Source organism: Cebidichthys violaceus, unplaced genomic scaffold (genome assembly GCF_023349555.1).
Source record: "Cebidichthys violaceus isolate CVI_PGR_0920_01 unplaced genomic scaffold, fCebVio1.0.p SCAF_16, whole genome shotgun sequence".
Taxonomy (NCBI): domain Eukaryota; kingdom Metazoa; phylum Chordata; class Actinopteri; order Perciformes; family Stichaeidae; genus Cebidichthys; species Cebidichthys violaceus.
This window is the reverse complement of record NW_027176329.1, coordinates 11,397,786-11,418,832: the sequence shown is the minus strand read 5'-3', so window position 1 is coordinate 11,418,832 and position 21,047 is coordinate 11,397,786. Positions and strand designations below refer to the sequence as shown.

The 21,047-nt window shown below is 40.8% G+C and overlaps 1 protein-coding gene across 2 annotated transcripts in view; it reads left to right on the top strand.

The window, feature by feature from the left end:
* Positions 1–10,556: 10,556 nt before the first annotated feature.
* The window catches only part of LOC137872795 (oxysterol-binding protein-related protein 10-like), a 66,494-nt gene continuing 56,003 nt past the window's right edge, over positions 10,557–21,047 (top strand). Inside the window, exon 1 of one of the 2 annotated variants that reach the window (XM_068711247.1) lies at positions 10,557–11,268. In XM_068711247.1, coding sequence (XP_068567348.1) covers positions 10,802–11,268 — 467 coding nt within the window. In that variant the 5' untranslated portion in view covers positions 10,557–10,801. The remainder of the gene's footprint in view (positions 11,269–21,047) is intronic. The other variant, XM_068711246.1, reaches the window with a different exon arrangement.

Below are 21,047 nucleotides of genomic sequence, written 5' to 3'. Positions count from 1 at the left end.
CAACCGTCCGGTGGCAGTCTCACAACACATGGTCAACCCGTAGTAGCGCTGTGGTTGGAGTAAAAAGACCCCTGTTGCATTCTGGGAGAAGTAGTTCCATCATTCTATAACCTTAACTGAATGAGTGATGACTTTGAAGCAGCAGTAAGGTACCTCCAAACATAATGAAATCCTGATAAACCACAATATATGGCCTTAATTAGATATTTTGGTTGGAAGAGATTAAGCAGATCATCAATAGACAGTAAATTGAAGTACCCTATATTCTTCTTTGCTAAAGCCTAAGAGGCTATACTGGGTGGAATAGAGGACAATCAATGCTAATCTAATGTCCTTGTGTTTGGGCATAGGCTACGACAAAGTCTGACTTCAGTTGATCCAGACCTCTGTTCCCTGCAGCATACTGATGAGCTGCATTATGAAGGCTCATTACATTAAAACACACCAGGTATAAGAGGGATAGATGGGTAAGAGTGTGTGTGTGCGTGTGTGTGTGTGTGCGTGTGTGTGTGTGTGTGTGAGAGTGTGTGTGTGTGTGTGTGTGTGTGTGTGTGTGTGTGTGAGAGTGTGTGTGTGTGTAGGCAGTAGGGCAGTAGTCTAGATCCTCACACGTGATCCTCATTTCCTCTCCCCTGTGCCCTTTAAAGAGAGATGAGCCTGTCAGAGAGGCGAACCAGAACAAAACTAGAATTTTTTCCTAGTTAGGAATGGAAAGTGGAGTCATCGTCATGAATGTGTGTTATGGGCCTGTATTGACTGTATTAATCTGAGCATTGTTATGAAGACAAGAGTCCTCTGATGACAGAAGTCCATCTCCTCGTCAGACTCGGCAGGGACCATGAAGACAGAATGGTGTCAGTGATGTGGTGCACTTAAAGACCTTAATTAGTTCTAAATCAGTGACTCTCACAAACTGATTGATACCACAAACTGAAAACAAAATCTTATTTTGTTAGGTCTTTGTTGTCTTTTGGCCACATAGGGAAAATAGTTTAGGCTGAATAATGAACTTGAATAATGCTCAGACACAGAGATGTATAACATAGTGGTTTAAAGGTTTATTTTATGCCTTCATATTGCCTTTTTATGCTGACTATTTACTCAAAGATAGACCAAAGTATCTAAAACAAAATGCAGATAGTTCAGTTGGTATAGTATTAAGGGAATGTGTGGTAAAATTCACAAAGGTGAAAACTGCAAATGGTTAATACTGTTTTTTGTATGACATAATAATTAACTTACCTGTTAGCTAACGTGCCTGCAAAAGCTCATATTTTTCGCCACTTGGCGGCCAGGTGTGAACACAACACTGTCATAGATTGTTAGCAAACAGTTTGTTATTCACTGTTATTAGCAGCCGCGGAGCAACATTAGCATTAGTTTGGAGTCGAATGTAAGTTTAATCTGTTCTCCATAAACATACCAACTCATCTGTTAGCTGCTAAATGCTCCACTACGTTCGCTCTGTCTGTCTGTCTGTCTGTCTGGTGCCGGTGATGTAAGTTGTCGGTTTTGAGAGCATGTAAACTGAGACCATAAACGAAAATAGAGCGGTGAGAATGCACCATCACTGTCAAGTTGTTTTGAGGTGTTACCATTATTATTATCTTCTGTGAAAAAGGCCTATTACTTTAGCTGTCTGTCTGTCTGTCTGTCTGAAAGTGTGTTGATTGAGGTGGTTGCTTAATTGCAGCTGGGGCAAGAAATTGCAATTCCTGCAATCGCAATCTTCACCAAATATGTAAATAGTATGTTTTGTTTTATTAAGGGCAGAACAATCCTCCAAAATTAAAAAAGTATTACATCCTGAAGGTGATCCTCATCCTTTTTCTCAACCGGGCCAAGTGTAAACCCAAGTTAGTGTTCAGGCCAGTAGATGTCTCTAATGTGCTTCAGAGAAATACATCCACATCCACTACAACCTGCTTTTGATGCAAAGCACTGACTTTGGGGCAGCAATTAGCTTGAAATACAACCTGTTTTGCCTGTTGATGCTTTGACGACCTCTTACCATAACTCCATATTACCGTTTCATCTTGACATTTGTGAGCAATTAAATCCTAATTAGCCTGTAAAGAGGCCACCATGGCATTATTTCTGCTTTGAATACATCTGCATATGTCAAGTTAAGTTATGGGGTCATTCCAGCTAAGAGGGTGATCGCAGAGTCCTTAAAGGAAATTAGAGGCACTTAAACATGGAAGGAAACAAACTTGGGAGTAAAACAAGCACATAAGTATGCAGGGCGAGAGCTTGTGTTGTCTGTGAAAAAAGGATATTAGAGTGGCGAGCAATGACAGTGCAGAAGAAGTCAGGTGTTTCTGTCACAATGTCCTTTGCTCTCATCCCCTCCTGAAACAAGCTTCGGGGAAATGACCGTCCTCCGTCTGTCACATTTTGACACCATCATCCCTCTGGAGTGTCTGCTTAGCGGCAAAAGTCTGAAACCAAGAGGAGCCATTAGCTGTTATCCTCGCTTGTAGTTTCCAGCCTGAAGCTCCTCTGACAAATACAAGTGTCAAGTTAGTGCTCAAATTGGCGATCCCCCTCCGCTTCTGTTCAATTGGGCGATAATTGAGCCCACAGAGAGCTTTAGTGACATTTTTTTAACTGAAGGTCTGTCACTGCCTTACTGTGTCTTTGTCCATCTTTTCTTCTTCTGGTCCTGTACGGTGATTTAATAAGGAGGAAAATACCATCCTCAAAGTGTAGGGTTCATTAGTGTAACCGTTTTAACTGTGACCTTTAACTCAGCTGTCAATTGCTTGCAGTTGGATATAGATTTTGACAAATGAAAGGGAATATTCATAAAAAAAATGGTCGCAAAATGGATCCTTATTATCTCTCTTTATTATTGCTTTATTTAATCTCAAGATGCAGTAAAACATAATTTTACTTTTCTTGGCAAAAAGCTTTTCAGGTTTTTGCTGCAGAGAGATAGTGTACACTTTGGCTGTGGGATTCCTTTTTATTTTTGACACTTATATAAAAAACTAAAAAAGAAAACATACCCGTACACTGCTATCTTTTCCTCAAATATTTTTCCTTCAATTCTTATTCTACAAGAACATGACAAATAAATGAACACTTGGGGAAGATAGCAGTGTTTTGTGAGCTTTTTTGTGCATTTAATTGTTATCCAGCATATAAATTACAAATAATTTATATGCTGCACACATATGGAACCAACCTACTTAAAAACTCTCTTGTTATTGTGTGCCTTTGATTGATACAATTTTCTACTGCACTTTTATTTTGTTTAGGCCTATTACATTTGAGGCAAGTTATATCTGCACCATACTTTTTGTATTTATTTTGTCCATATACTGTAAATTTGCGTCTGCGATTATCACCAGTCACTGTTGACTCAGCTCAGTTGTAGTGCACAGTACATTTTAAGTGTTTAAAGTTGAAAGCGGATTATAAAACCATTACATTTTTCTTTTCTTTTTTTCTTTTACTTTCCTCTGAACTATGAGTTTTTGTTTTTATCTGTTGCATCCTCTTCAGAAACTTTTCTTGGATGCCTCTTAGGATTTTCTGCCATAGCTCCTGCAATACTCTTAGATGCTGCATCACTTCTAGTGGGGCAGCGCAGGAAAGTCGCAACGGGAACCAGACACCGTGAGTCTGGTGCACTGCGAAATACAGAGAGCTTTCCCTAACGCCGATAGGCTTAATCAGCATTGTGTGAACTCGTTTGGCAAGTGCTTGAAACAAACTCCAGCTTTAACCTTGTGTACAGTGCTTGTTTAGGATAGTTTTATACTGAACTGAATGGAGGAGCTTGAGCCAGCAACAGACTGAATGTACTGCGGCTGCAGTCTGAATCAGTTTTGAACATTGTGGCATATGCAACATATGAACAGTGATGTGTTCACTTTCACATACTGTTTCATGCATTGCGTATTGGCCAATGCAGAGTACCGATCTGATACCAGTGCTTTAAAAACAGGTCAAAGGTCAGGTTATAATTCCCTCTCTAATATCTATTTTTTATTGCTGTGAAAACATCTCCTTCAAACAACTGTATTTATTCAAGTTTCTCGCCAAGATTACATTTCAACACATCATGATAATGTTATAACTTGCCTTTAACCAATGCTAATTTTTACTGAATAGAGCATGAACGCATCATAATACAACTCAATGCAACCTCTGTTAGCTGTTAGCTCCGTTATTTAGCCAAGCAGGACTGTGCTGCCCAGCGGCTGCCAACAGCTAACGTTAACTAGCTCTCCTCCTGCCGATTTCAACACAGATTTGTTTGACAAAATAGCGTGCACATAAGTGTTTGATCACAGGTGTGTAGTACTAGTTTGCACATGTGCAGTAGGATCGGGCAGGATGTATGGATCAGGTGGCGAGTGTCACGTGTTTTTGTTGTTCCTGTGTTGCATAAATGAGCTTATAAATGAAATGATAATGTGATATCTGATCAGTGCATAAACTTGCATACTCGCAGATACCCGAACCAGCATTTTATGCCGTATCAGAGTCATTTACAACGAGTATTGGTATCTGAACAACTCTGGTGATTTCCAACTCTGTTATGCCTTGGCTTTCTCTAACCTTACTCTTTGCTATGCGGAGATTCGGACATCAATATACACTCTAGGGCAGTTGTGTTTTATGGTCTTGTCAAATAGTGTTGATGAACTGGTTTTAATTACCCGTCCTCTTTCCTGTGTAGAGCATTTAAGGTATTCTGACCTTCAAAGCTGGCTGAAGGTTTCTAAAGCTTCCATATTCATCTCTATGTATCGGAAAGCCTTATTCTTTAGCTGCCTTGATGAATATGCATGGCTTCATCTGTCAGGCTAGCATGGACAGAGCTGAGAGCTGAGAAGTCAAATATTCACTCACAGGCAGACACACACACCCTTGAACTATGAAATCACTCTGTCCTGCTCTCAGTTTACAGTCGACACGACACACACACACACACAGTTTGCTGACCTTGTCAGCGTACAGGGTCAACTGCCTCCTTCCAGTCCATTAAATAGTTGGCAAGGTTGCTGCTCTTTGTGAATAATACAGGCTGTTGTGCAAACATAGGCAAGCTTTTGGCAAGTCAAGCATCACATGTAATTTATAACATGACAGACGGAACTCCCTCAGTAAGGAAATGATCTGAAACTGAATAAACCGAACAATTGTAACATTACATTACAGTAAAACCAAAGTAAGAGCTGACAGGAAGTCATTTGACTCGTAAGCTTTTTTTTCTTCCAGAAAGCAAAGGTAGGGAGACATTTTATGGAGACATGTTGGCTGGCAGCAGAGTTTACAAGGAGCGGATAAAATGTTCCCAAAACAAACAGACCCAAGATAAGCTCAGTTCCTGTGGTTGCCAGGAACAAATACGCCAGGTGAAATGCTAATTCGATCCAGCTGCTGTGCCAGCGGATACATAGAAACAAATGAAGGTCGGCTGTGTTTTTCCGTACATTCCTGTTGGGTTTTCATTTGGACTCTCAGACTGAGAGGAGGAGATATATGTGGTTTGTGTACACAAAGTGATGGGCAATGTGCATATTTCTGTCAGGGACAAGGACAGACAAGCTCACCCCGACAAAATGTAATATTGCTGATATAATACACCCATCCATGTTCAAATTCTGACAGCCTGCTCTAAAATGAACCCTGCTACTCAGCAGCTCTTCCAATAACCTTAGTAAATGTGCGCTGACTAAGAAATGATCGTTTATTCTGACATACTGTATCCATCAACGAGCAAAACTCCCCATCCTTCCACTTACTACAGTCGTCTTTGAGATGCCAGGATCCATTAAAAGCTGTGAAATATTATGGCGTGGAAGTCTATGCATTAGAACTGAGAATGTGTGCTGACGGAGGACCTCTTCACACGACTTTATCTTTAAAGCTGAGTCCTGGGCCTTTTTCTTTGCTGAGCCTTTTGCGAATCAATCATCAATTATTTTCTGAAAGGTTGTCGGAAATACCAAATGCCAAATGTGGTGGACAGCAGCACACTTTGATCAAGGGAAGGTTTGCTCGCACAAAGTTTGCTGCTGCAACATATTGAAATATTCAAAAATGAAACAACGTATTAGTACACTTTGTGGTCAAAAGTATGTGGACACTTGAACATTACAGTCATAAATTTGTGTTGAATATCTCTGAATAGACCAGATATCAAATATCTACCGACAATCTTTAAACAATAGCTTGAAGATGTCCTCTCATTCAGCCAGAAGAGCACCAGTGAGGTGTTGGATGGGGTTGAGGTCAGGACCTGCCTTCCCCAGATTGTTGATGAAACACAATGCTACATAAAATATCATTGGGTCTTTCAGTATGTTGCATTTCCTGATTTTGTGCCACCTCGATTCCTCGCTCCTCCAGCTGGTGATCTGGAAATTAATCTCAGCGCTCCATCTTTAAGGACATCACAATTCCTAAAATGCATCTCGAGGAGTGAGGAGACTTGTGTGTAGCTGACGAGGAGCTGTGAGTGAGGAAACACCGGTGTATCCTTTGCAAAAGAACAAACATCAGCACCCTGGAGGAAGTCAAACTACCAAGTATCTCCACAACTATCACTCGTCACCAGCTGCGATGGACTGGTCATACAATCCGTATTCCAAACTCCCGTCTCCCGAAACAGGCCCTCTATGGTGAATTTAGGGAGGGGAAGTGCAGCCAAGGGGGACAAAAAAAGGATGACTAGGATGACTTCATATCCCACATGAGGAAATGTCACGTTCACCTCAACAACTAGGAAGAGATGGCCTGTGACAGGAACCTGTGGAGAAGGATGACGTTTGAAGGGAAAAGGACCTCTGCCTTGCCAGGAAAGCAAAAAGGCAACGCAGAAAGGAGCGACCCACCAGCAAACTGCTTCTCCACCTATGAATACTACCATGATTGGATCCAGGATTGACCTTTACAGCCACCTGAAGACCCACAAATAATCCATTTCACCAAGAGGAAGACAATCATACTCGACCGTGAGTGATTGCCGATGACAGACATGAGAGCAGTATAGATCTTTGTATCTAAGGGTACCAGTGTACAGATAATATAGCTTCAATGAAGAACAAGCGACGAACAAGCTGATACAGAATAAAACCCATGGTACTGTGTTGAAAGAAGAAACCTTGAAGCCTCAGAAATGGGGTGTTAGGGGGGTGAAAAACTGACATTTGAGTTGTTAACGTAAGTAACATTTACAGCCTAAAACTCTTCTAAAGTCACCATATGAACGAAGAAGTGTGTCCCCATTATGCTACAAACAAGGCTACTGTTCTTCGTCCCTAAAAATCTGAGATGTCGGAACTGTTCCGTTTTAAAGTATCTCCTTCTAGGCTGTAATGGCTCTGGTGCCGGGAGCAGACTGGTAATGGAAGATGACGAGGGCCCGCCCCGGATTGTCTTGGCCGCCATAAATCTGAGGGTGCTGACGCAGGGCTGACATGGAAGAGATTGGTGCGAAGTCAGTGTACAGCCTGGGAAAAATAAACGCATCGACTCACAGCTCTGGGTAATGAGTTCTTTACAGTGCTGCGGTGAGGAAACACCTATTTCTGTGGTTTCGGCCGAGTGATGGTGACGGAGGCAGCATGGATGATGGTGATGAAGATGACTGGAGGAGGACGGAGTGGAAGACAATTAAAAGGAGGAAATAATGATGACGAAGATAATGATGATGATACTGCAGAGTTTGCAGAAGATTATAGAGAGCCGAAGTCCTCACGTCAGTCTAATTCATTTCTTTCATCATTCTTTTCAGTTCATTAAGCACATTGCTGAGGTTTACTTTCCATTTTCTAAAATAAATTGGCATCCTCCACAGGTGATATTAGAAATTGAAACCTTTTAATGTACGCTGTTTTTAAAATTTTAAACTGGAGTACCCATGAAAAACCTACAAGCACAGCAGCGTGGGTACTCGTGTTGTCAAAGTCATTTTTATAAAAAATGTTTAGCTGTAATCTCTGCTGTTTAAAAACTTTTGCAGCATTTGTACTTTCTGTCCTGCTGTTGTTACAGACCTGTCTGAACTAATTCCTCAACCCGTGAAGGTCTAGGGCCTATCGGAAATGGTGTTTTAATTAAGACTGCTAAAAACCAGAAATATTAAATAAACAATGATAGTGGATTGTTTTTGAAAAATAAAATACCATCCTTATCTAAACGAGAAGCGAGCCATTCATTCCAAAGGATTTATTCAGTAGCCCAGAAATATCATGGGAAAAACAGTCTATAGGACATTTGTGCTGCATTCATGTGCTGTCAGAATAATCAGAAAAATAGCAAATGGAAACCGCTATCAACGTATTGTTTAAACGCTTTGAGCAATAGAATAAACAAATCTTCTATATAGCATCCCTGTTGTCTCCACACAAGGACTTAGAGCTCATGAACACACCTAAGGTGGACCAACGACCATCCGAGGAGCATGTGAATGCACCATTAACCTGCCACGTCTTGGTTTGAGTCTTATTCCACTGGTCCTCGCTCTTTCTCTTAGTGCTGTTGCTGCAGTGAGTAATGTTGTATGTAAGTGGGCTAATCCCAAAAGATTTGACTGCATCGTTTTTGTCGTTGTTCCTGGGCAAGTAGCAGATGTGCCAGTCCAAGAGAACTGTTCATTCAGACATAACCCTGAGAAGTAACACAGTGGCCTTAGTTTTCATATGTTCACACTGGAAGCTTCACTTTTGCAAGAGAAAGGGGTTTTGGGGATGAGAATAACCTATGAAATAAAGGTGATACACTACAGTGTTGTTACCCACGTTTACTAAGGTAACCTGTAACCCCACAAAATAATATAATAAAGTTAGCTGATAACATGCCCCTTTTCCTTTGGGATGAAATAATACTAGGTAATTAATGCAGATTGTAAACTAGTCAGCTGGACATGCTCGGCTTATATTAGAGCAGATGAAAACACAGTTGAATCCATTGTATACACTTTTTCTCTTAGTTAGTTTTTGGAAAAGCTACCACCCTCCAAAGTATCTCTCTTTCTACAGCCCCATGCACATGTCAACATGTGGACAAATCAAAAGCTTGACAGAGGTGGCATGCCTAGTTACGGTTGCTAAGGTGTGATTGGAAAATCACTGTCCAGGGGCGGGGTTCAGCCAATCATATCTCTTTATATTGAATAAAGTCCCTGATAAATACCTTTTCTCTGTAATTAATATGCCCTCTAAATTGATGGTTGATAATAAAAGCCTCAGAGTTAAACTGGCTTTGACCAACATAATGGAATGCAGCTGACCCGAGCTTGACTCTCAACGCAGGCTTTTAACAAACCTCTCTGGCTCTCTGTAGCCCAGGGATCTTTTTTTACTCTCTTGTATTGATCTTAGCTTTGTGGCTGTGTCAGCTGATGAGCAGCAGGAATCTATCCGTGCTGTGTTAAGTGTCCTGTGGAGATTCATCGAGGCGTGCCTTCTATTGCTCAGCGCAATCTCGGTCTTTTCTTAATAGCCTGCAGAGCTCCTCAGCCTTCATTAACGTGTCCTTTTCCTTCTGGTTGTCATGGTCATGTCATGTGTGCCTGAGTGTCTGTGTGAGTAGGACAGGTTGTATAATACTTTGATGAACAAAAAGTATAACCGTCATATAACTGATAATTGCTAAAATTACTAGAGCAAGAAAAAATATGAAAATGACATCCAGTTTGGATATCCACTCCGGAATGTATTAAATGGTTTTCTAACCTTCCCACCTCCTTAGTTGGTCAAATTAAGATGAATGTAAATGTATCACAATATTTATATTATAATATATACATTTGTGTTGTGGCATAGTTTATTAAAGTTAACTCCACCTTAAAACTGCTGTATGTAAGCTGTTGTTACATACTCATATTCTGAGCCACTCCACTGCAGACAGATGTCATCTAAACTGGAGGTTCAAAATGTGAGCATGTATAAAAGCCTTTACACCTGAATTAGTTTGATATGTTACATCTAGAACAGAATACCAATTGAGTTTGAACTTCACGATTCAGAAAGCTGTTCAAATGTATCCTAAAACACATTTGGGCTTACTCAAAGAAGTCGTAGACAGAACTTGGTATTTGTTGGACTCTCTGAGGGACTTTCCAAAGATAAAATGAGGACAAAATGAAACTTTCATGTGCATCCACAGTAGATGTTTATGGAGTTAAGCCAATTGGCACAGTGCTATTACTTCAAACTGCCAATTGGGGCAGTGTTGAAGCTTGAAGTGATATTAGGTTTTATTTTATTTGTTTTATTTTTTAAATGTTTCTGTTACACACACATCCAACATAAATTTCTTCAGTGTGATAAAGTCTCTTAAGGAAAGATGATTGGTATTCATGTACCGCAGCTTAGATAGGATTTCTAACCTTTAACCTGTTTAGTATGTATTTGCAATGTTAATAAAAAATGCATGATACCTAAGGCGTAGATTATTCATTTTTTTTAAACCCAATCTACACCTTAGAAAATATCATAAAGAAAGTCTTGAAGTGTATCAGCCTCATGCATGACTCATCTGAGGCTTTTCCTGCTGGAATTTGCAGTATTTTTGGAGGGTGGGCTACTTATTTTTTCTTTTTTTTTGGTATGATGATGTGTATAATGGGATTGCATTGTAATATCCGGGGGCCGGTCCAGAGTGGAGTGGGAGTGTCTGCGCGCTTGCTCTCCCTTTCTACCAGGAAAACGCCGGAGGAGACCCACAGTGCCACACAGCCGCGCACTGCAGAGGAGAGGGAGAGCGGGACACACACACCACCGGGGGAATATGTCACGCACCGAGGGACGCTTCAACCACCGGCGCAACGCGGCCCATGCTTATCCACTGCCTCTGCTTTAGTTCAGCAGACACACATCGCCCCGTTCACCACTTATGCTCTGCTGAAATCTTCCGTGCCGCCGCTGCTGCTGCTGCTGCCGCTGCCGCTTCTGGTCCATCCCCGTCCCCTCCTCCTTACTCTGTCCCCCCTCCTCCTCGCGCTCGTCACCGTCCCGTCGCCAGGATGGACAAGTCGCTCTGCAGTCCGCATCCCGTGGCCAACACAACCAACTCTTCCCCGTCGGACCGCGGGAGCTCGTCATCGACGAGGAAGCCCGGGAGGACCGGCTCCCTGAGCGGCCCGGCCGGAGGAGGAGGAGGAGGGGGAGTCGGCGGCGGCGGCGGCGGCGGCAGCCGGGGAGCTGTGCTGGGTAACAGCATGAATTTGCAGCAGCCGCGCAAGAGGCAGCTGGAAGGAGTGCTGAGCAAATACACCAACCTGATCCAGGGCTGGCAGAACAGGTAAGCACACGGATGGAGTTTGATGGGAAGAGAAGGGGGGGGGGAGGGCGTCGGACACGATTCACTCTCGGTTCAGGCATTCATAGCTCGGTGTTGATATTTGTCCCTGTCCACGTTGCACTTTTACCAACACGTCACTGTGAGGGGGGGGGGAGGAGGAGGAGGAGGAGGAGGAGGGGTCAGAGGGTTTAAAACCAAACCCTGCACACATGTCGTGTAGGCCTGCTAATGGACTACTCTACTGGTCCTTATTAGGTTAACAAACACTAATACAAATCAGATAATATCCAATTAACTGGACTCAACAGTCCAGTTAAATCCTGGCTTTTGATGGTATTGTATAACAGGTGTGTGTTGACTAAACTCTACAGTACTTTTTTAAGGCTAGAGTTAGCGGTGTTGTTTTAGGGCTGAAATGGCAACTATTTGGGTTATTGGTCAATCATGTTTTTGACTTCTCAAATGTGAATATTTGCTCTTTTTTTCTCAGTCCTCTTTGGGTTTTAAACTGTTGGTCAGACAGAACAAAGAGGAGGCGTCCAACTTGGGCTTTAGGAGATGATGAACCAATACATCTTGTAAATTATCAACTGATTAATTGATAATGAAAATAATTGTTAGTTGCAGCCATATAGCTCTTTTCTAATGTTAGGGTGCCATATTAGACTAATATTTTTTTATTACCAATTCATCTGTTTACTTTTATTCATTGTTTGGTCTATTACACATCAGCAAACAGCAACATATGCTCATCACAAGACATGCATGACATCTTCTAATTAAATAACCCAAAGATATTTAGTTTAATCTTCACATTTGAGATTTGGGACCAGACAATATTTGACATTATTGCTTGAAAAATTATTGATTTTCTACAAATCGACTAAAAGACTATTTGACTCGAGCTAGACCAATAAATTGTCCGGGTTAATGTTTTGGTTCGATATTAGCTTATAGCAGACATGCTGGTATTGGCATATGTATTGGCAGAAACTATTTAGAAACTGTAATTTATCCCCTTTGTAGAATGTACAAATAATGTAGGCAACAAATAATTTTTTTCATTGTTGATTAATCTGCCAATAGTCCAAAACCCAAAGATATTCATCTTACATCACATATGACACAGAAAAGCATCACATTTTCTGTTAAGAGAAGCAGGAACCATTAAATATTTGGTCTTTTTTTTAATCAGTCGATAGTTTTCTACTCTACTGCACTAATCATTGAAGCTGTAAAAAAAGATGCTCACAACAAGTTCAAGTATCTCGTGAGACAAAGAAAAGCAGTAGTCCTCACAAATGAGAATGCTTAATCGACTATAAATCCTGATAAAATGTTGTCGGTGAAATTACCTCATTGCTTCATTTTAATGCTTTTAACAGTTTTATGATATTCTTCTGCTCGTGAAGTGCTGCAGCCTGCTCTCATAATGAAGTGCAGAATATCTCAGCAACAACTGTGGAGATCACAGCGGTGCGTTATTGGGCGAATGTTCTTCATGCAGCATTTATGGGTTCACTCCTTGCCCTGTCCGGTTCACTCAACTCAGAGCGTTTTCATGAGTAGCTATGAGCGTGCCTTTAATTTAAAACCATTACCAAAGCCTACACTTGTTGCTGTTGTGAGCCATGTCTGAAACCTCTGGTTGTAGTTTGAGTGTTTTTTTTTTTTTTTGTGGCATAGAAAGACTTTTCTAGCTAATTTCCTGTAAGCTGCTGAACTAGTGTACACACAGTGAACATGAATAATGCAGGATTTCTCTTCTGCAGCTGTAGTGTGATGAAATTACTTCTTTCTTTTTTTTCCACCGATGCACACAAAAATAACTGTCCCATTGTCGCCTTGGCGCTGCTGCAGAGAAGGAGAAGGCTGAGACTGTAGTGTGTTCAATCTGGGCTGAAAGCCAGTGTGTATATGCGAGAGAGGGATGAGGTAGGGAGGGAGGCGGAGAGAAAGAATGGCTGCTCCCAGCTCTCCCATTTAAACTGACAGGCACATGATGCACTGAACTGCATCTTGATCTGCACCCACGGGAGTAATACCTGGTTGTGAGATTCAGCACACACACGTGTTCATCTCAGAGAGGTCTTATTGAGCTAAAGAAATCTCAATTGTGTTTGACATTCATGTGTGATTTGCTACCTGTCAGGTCTGCTGACTCAAACACCTGAACTCAGGTATGCAAACAAATGTCACAGTGTATAATATGCAGGTTGTTGTGAGCAGAATGTAAGCTGGGTTTTTATGGGGAAGGGTGATGTAAAAGAATGGGTTTTGTTCTTCGTGGTGGTGGCACTTGTACCGTTTCAATTTCAAAGTGTCAGAAGGCGAAGGTCTCGCCAAACGTGTAGATGCAGAGAGCGAGCGTTGACTAAAATAGAGCCTTTCTGCAGGAAAGCCAAAAAGTTAACCGATCATATTCTGCTTCACGCCGGTTGTCCCAAACTGAAATTTACATTTGTACATATTATTATTATTATTATTATTATTATTATGTTGTATGGGGCCATTATGCTACTTACACATCCAGAAAAGCATAGAAAAAATACTTCTTTTTTAAAAATATGTCCATTTGGATTGAAAAGTTACATGACAGTCATGAGTGAATATTCCAAAAAAAAATTGGGTCTTGTTGCCAGTAAGATAGTTTTTAAAACTATTTGATGGCTTAACTAAGACATATTAGGTTGTTTACTAGAGGTGGCCACTCAAAAATGTGAACGGGAAGTAAGAGAGAAGCTTGTTGCAGCTGGTTCAAAATGACTCGTAATATCAGTCTTTTTCTAAACCCATTAGAGGAAGAAGAGAAGAAACTTTGCTCAGGTTGAGTTAGTTGTATCTTTAAATGCCTACAGCATTTACATACGTATATATAAACATTTGAAGGAGGAGAGGCGGGGCTTGGTGGTGTAGGAGTAATTACAGTCGTCAGTCACGTTCCAACACATTACAAGTGTTTGGCAGGTGGTGTCGTGGTGGGCAGCAGACCTGAGTGAAGCTAATTCTGCCACTGTGTGGGAGGCCATGTGTCAGTGTGAAGTGCTGTTATGTTGTGTAGGTGCTGTAGCCATTTTTTGTTTCATTGCAGACATATGCATACTATACTTGAAAGGACCCTCATTGACACAGTGCATTCCTTTTTGTAGCTTTTCATAGTTTGTATATACTATAATATATATATATATATATATATATATATATATATATATATATATATATATAATACAAATAATATTATACTGACGAAGTAAATTGTGAATTGAAGTGTAGTTTAACACTTTTCTTTTCTGTACAAGAGTAAATCGTCTTTCAAAGCCTTGTGAGACAGCAGGAAATAAAGGACCAGCAAAAGTAAAAAAAAAAGAAATATTAAAAAAAAGAGAAAAATATTGATAAATAAAGGTAAATAGTCCATGATTATTACTTAAACAGTGATGTAGATAAAACAATAAACAACCAGGGGGGATTGTTGATTTGAACAAACTATTATTATTATTATTATTATTATTATTATTATTACAAACTTGAAAAGTTATTAAAGTTTTGTACACAAACGGACAAATTCTCTCACAGTCGAAACTAATGTTGCACGGTGTATCGATACTAAAAAGGTATCGCGGTACCCGTACGTTAAAAACGATACGATTTTGCATATTTTTAGTATCGATACTTCATTAAAATAGCGCGCGATCAGAACGCACTCACTGTTCCGCTCCCTGTCATGTTGCCTGCACGCATTGACTGCAAGGGGGCGGGGCTGCCCAGCGCTCACACACGCAACAAGCAGCGCTCACTCACAGCGAGTGATCGCAGGGGAGACATGGCATCAAGTGCAGGAGCTTTTGCCGACCGTCCTCGGCTTGTTGGGAAAAAAAGATGCCAGAAGTGAAATCTGGAAGTACTTTGGCTACATTGCAGACAGTGAAGGAAAGCCCACTGTCATACAGAGACCCGTCTGCAAAACTTGTTTCAAAGCCACACAGACCAAGGGAGGCAAGTGGCACCATGTAGTTTTCATTAATATCTTGCAGTAGGCTAATACTAATATTAATGCCATTTGTTAAGTGTTCAAAAAGCTGGGCAGGAATAAGCTGGTAAAAAAGGGAACCATACAGATGTTTTATGTATTACTATTATAGCTAAATATACCAGTATTGTATTTGTGGTATCATATTGTATTTGTGGTATTGTATCAAATTCTGGTATCGTATCGTAAGTAACAGGTATCATGATATTTATGGCAGGTATCGTATCAAAGTCATAATTTTGGTATCGTGACAACCCTAGTCGAAACATGTTTAAAGTGCAGGCAGTGATTGGATGATATCTCTGCAGAGCTTTGGGTCTATTGTTATAGATACAAAGATGGTTGTGTGTCGGACAAGATTCACCTTTGGATCTTTTGTGACTGTAACATAATGCAGAGTACAATACAGGACATACAACGTGCGTGTGTGTGTGTGTGTGTGTGTGTGTGTGTGTGTGTGTGTTTCAACATTAGCTGCTCACACTTAGCATGCGACAATTCAAGTTTTCAAACTGCAGAGTCAACTGAGGTCATGCATTCAAGCTTTCATGCAGGAGATATTGCTTTGTTGTTCATAGTCTGGTTTTCTTCTATTTAGTGTTTGTGCATCATGTGGTGATATTCCAACATTTGCATGCAGATCACAGAGTACCAAACATTCAGAGCTCTTTCAGTATACTTTTTCAGATATTTTGTTATATAAGGCTGGATCTGAAATGATTTCTACATGTGTAGATTCTAAATGTATGTAATGTACTTCTTTGCAGATGTGCTCACTGGAAAAGGAGCACTGCTGTGCTGCTTTGATCAAAGCTGTGAGTCGGGGTAATGCAGCTCTGGTAGGTGTTTCTGTGGCCGAGAAGAGGAAGAAAAACTGAGCCTTTTTGCTGTCCTTATTTAGATTTTCTTTTTTGAGATGGCATGCATTTGTCTCAACTGTTTGTGGTTGGTTTGCTAATAGCTGCAAAATAGAGTTGTTTCAGGAGTTGATGAAACCATTGCAACTCAAGGTCCACTTACTAATTTGCCCTGAGCTTTCAATCGTACCACGTTTGCTCAGTTGCCATGGAACTGTAGATGTTCAAACTTTCCACTTTTAAGTCAACATCGCCGGTTTCTCTGAGCCAACTCGATCTGCTGATGAAGACCATGCGATACGGTTGAAAGCTCCAGAGCAAATGAGGAAGTGAGTCTTAAGTTGGGATTGCTTTGTCGATCACCGTTTCCATAGGCAGGAATTAAACGCTAAGCTCAGGTTTTTGCGGTATTTTGATCGGAGCTCTTACTTGAACCTACATTAGTGATATTTTGGTGGTTAATGTTGAATTTCTTTGTTACATTTTTTTCTTTGTAATGTCAATGAGCCATTAACAAATGTCGCTCTAGCTTTTAGCTTGATGCTCTCATCTTGTCCAATTACATTATTTCATGATTTACTCAGGTTTCGGTGAAACAAGGATATTACAGTTCCTGTTATCCCATTGGAAAGTGATGCGTTCACAGAGGTCATACAGACCATCATCCAATGCTTGCACATTGGCCAGCAGGATGGCTGGCTTAACAATCCAGCCTTATACTGTCAGATATTGCAGGAAAGATTCTCTGAAAGACACCAACACGGCGGAGAGGTGAAGTTCAGTGAATTATCCGAGGTGACACCTAGCAGACAGCTAGCAACCTGTGACGCCACCCAACTGCCACTCAAAGCAGCACCAACAGCTTAATTTAAAGAGCTGTTTCCAATAAATACGCCTAAAAGTCCGAAATCGAGAACCCAAATTAAGGAGTGGCTGTTGAAAAGTTGAGCATTCTGTTTGTTTTGGAGCTTTTCTGCCTATAAGTTAATATAATTTCTCACAGCTTTAAGATTCTCCCATGATAGTATGTGATGATAAAATGGCTTTACAGAACCCCTTTAGCAATACAACCCTACACATGGCTCAAAACTAACTTTTATTCATTGGTTGCACCGCTGAGCCTATAACCTTTTCATGTAGGTGCAGCCAATTAAGATGTTGGGTCGGTTTTCTTTAATGAAAAAACAATCAATAGTTCTCTTAATTTTGAATTACTGCTTTGTTTTAAGGTTGTGATGTTGCTCGAGGAGGAGTACAAGCATGCCTTATGTTTGTTCTCTACATTCTCATTCAGCAGCGAAGAATATCAATGTCAGAGCCAATCAGAGTAGAGGACGGGTCTTTGCAGAATATGGGCGGGGTAAAAAAATGTATCACACACCCACTCACGTAGACAGACCTGCTAAAGGTCAGGCTCACCAGTGCGACCAACGAAAATGTTTGCTCGCATTCTGGGGCCATGCTACTCATCTTATTACTGAACAAGTATAACTCACATTTCCTGCCAATAACAAGGGTGATTTACTGCCTTCCTTCCGCTCTGAAGTTCCTCTTGAGTGTTTTTAAGAATGAATTGCCAAAAGAGCAGAGAAGAGATGCAAAGTCTGGTGACCAGCTATTTTCTGCATTGGGAAATGGCAGTGTTTCTGTCGGTGTGGATAAATGTGCTTGACTAAGCTCTTTTAACTGTGTTGTTATTGTTATGGTGGCGGTTTACTTTAGGATATCAGCAAAAACAAAATGGATCAGTATCAGAAAGCTCTTTGTTGTTACAGATGTTTATTCTTGAGTTGGTGAGTGATTACATTTCAAAGCTAGTGGGGATTTTGAAAAGCAACTGAAGTTAAATGTTTTCCATGCCTGAAAAAACATATTTTTCTACAGATATGGATAAATACAGACATTTTATCTCCAGTGAGGGGTTTAAAATCACGAAATGCATTCTAACAAGTGCAGTAACACTGCTGCAAATGTTCCAATGTTCCACCAGTGTGATTATCTTTTCATTTGGCCCAGTTTGCTGCAGCTTCATGCTTCCAAAGGTGAACAGTTTACTGCAGGTCAGACATTATCAGCACTGCTGTGACACGAGAGGCTGGATGTGAAGCCCAGGGTTTGTTACACAGCACCATCCATCACGTTAAAGGTCTACAGCGTGGTGTAGCTGCAAAGGCAGGATTCGCCTGGAGGGGTAAACGATAAAAGCCTCCACTCTGCTGACAGAACAGGGGATAAGGCTTCATAAACAGTAACAGTACGTGTGTGTGTGTGTGTGTGTGTGTGTGTGTATGTATGTGAGAGAAAAAGAGATGCCTGGAAAAAAACTGACGCAGGCGGATCGTTCCCTGGTCGACTGTGGTCGACATAAATCACCAGCTTGCCTGATGGAAGGGGGCAACACTGCCAGTGGGGATCAATTTTCAGAGAGCGGTATTCACTGCATCCTCTCTGGGGAAGTCTACAGGGTTCATGGGAAAAGGCCCGATGTCAAGGATGCAGTAACAGAGTTCTTTTGTTCTCTTATCTTTCACATATTTGTAGACTGAAGCCATTCGTGATGTGATTTTTAATCCTAAATAACAAATGTTAAATATTTCTAGTGCTGAAGCAATTAGTTGATTTAATCAATTACTAAATAACCCGGTCATTATCGAGCAAAAAAAAATGCTTAATATTTTCTGGCTCAGCCTCTAAAATGTAAGGATTTGCTGCTTTTCTCAGTTTCATTTAGCAGATTAATTGCAAATTAAATGTATTTGTATCTTGCATTGTCGGTTGGACAAAACAATCCATTTCAAGATGTTACCATGTCCTCTGGGAACCAATTTCAGTTCTCTGACATAGACCAAGACCAACAGTCTACAGTGATGCTATAGCGGCTCTGAGGCTGTACTTTGGCGGATGTATTAATGTAATGTTTACTGTCCGTGTTTAGTGTGTTAGCATGCTAACGTTAGCTAATTAGCACTAAATACGGCTGTCAGTAGTTTGCAGGTATTTGGTCATAAACCAAAATACTGGACGAATAAAACATTTGACCTGATGGTGGCGCTGGAGGAACAGTCGGGTTATCATCGTGGATATCTGTAATTTCAAAAAATGTCATGACAATCCATCCAGTGGTTGTTAAGATATAAGTCCTCATTAAAACTAAAAACCGGGTTGACGACCTGATCTGACTGAGTGAATGCAACTGATATATCTGAGATTTTTACATGACATTCACAAAGAAACTGTTTTTGACTGTGGAGTAGTCATGTTTGACTGATACCTGATCCGCATAATAAGGTCAAAATGCTAAACATTGGCTGGTACCAGCGTCTCAAATGTGAGGATTTGCATATTTGTATATTCAATACATTTGGATGTTACACTGTTGGTTGGACAAAACAAGAAATATGAACATGTCTTCTTGGGCTCTAAACTGTGAATGGCAATTTCACTGTTTTGTGACATTTTACAGACAATATTAGATCATATTTAATACCAATCGAAAAAAACAAAAAACAAACAGCAGATTAAATAATGAAAGTAATTCTTGGTTGTAGTTCTAAATATTTCTAGCTAGGAATTAATTGGACCCAAACACAAGATATGTTTCTGACACGATTGAGCAGTTAATTAATTAGCTGATCAAATATTAATCTGCAACTAGTTTTTGTTAGTTATTTAAAACCCAAACATTACCTACATCCAGCTTCTCAATTAGGCAAATTAATTGCTTTTCTGTGTCTAATGTTTTAAAATCAGACTGATGGTTGGACAACACAAGCAATTTCAAGTTGACACTTTGGCTTTAGGAAAGTGTGATTTACATTTTTCAACCATTTTATTACATTTTATCAATGACATGCCAAAATGTTTTTTCAGGTAAATTGATAATGAAAATACATGCCTGCTCATACTCAAACAAGTGTGATGACATTGGTATGATAGATGAAAAGGGAGTAGCAGTGTGTGAAACTGCAGCAGGCTGACTGAAGTGACCCGTAGCTGTTCTTTGAAAATGAACACCTGTGGAATACTGGAGTCAGGAGAGGTCTTTGATCTATACCGTGGGTATAGGCTAAAGCAACGGCGGCGCTGCTTGGTAAAGGCCTGATCAATACCGCCGCTTCTGTACTCGTGGATTGAAAGAGAACATTGATTGCGAACACAAGGATTATCAGGGGAAAAACGAGGCGATACGCAGCGCGGAAGACGGAACAAAGACAGCTGCTGTTACCTCAGGCCGCTGGACACACATGTAAAGGTCAGCCAAAGCTACCCGGTGCCACTCTGGCCCCTGTTGGGATGCAGAAAGAAAGAAAGAAAGAAAGAAAGAAAGAAAGAAAGAAAGAAAGCGCTAAGAGCAGCAGACAGGCCGTTTTTTCTTGAATGTCCTACACAATCCTTTCTGGCCACAGGAAATGAAATGTCTCTACTCCTCTCTCGCTTTGAATCTTCCAACCAGCGATGAGTGAGTTAGAGATTAAATTACGCAATGATTGAATGTGATTCATTAATCACAAAGGGGGAAATGTGGGGTTTCATTTGCACGCCTCGAGCTGTGGCTTCTGCTCAAGATGGCCGCACTAATTGCTACCTTGAGTAATTTGGAATTGAGTTGCCGGCTTGATGTAGGTGAAAGCAGGCCTTAATGTGCACGGAGGGGTATTTTTAATGGATCTTGCGTGAAGAGAGCCGTGGTAAATTACATCCTGCAGGCGTTATTGCATGGGCGGTGAGAAAATTAAGGATATTGTGTGTTTTTACAGCAGCTCTCTCTTGCCTCGTCTCACCCTCATTCATAGACCTCTTCCCCGCTTTCTTACTCTCTCCCTCACACACTTCTTGGAAAGCTTGCGCGGCGGGGATATAAAGAAAAGTTTTACCAGTAAACAAGCCGGGAT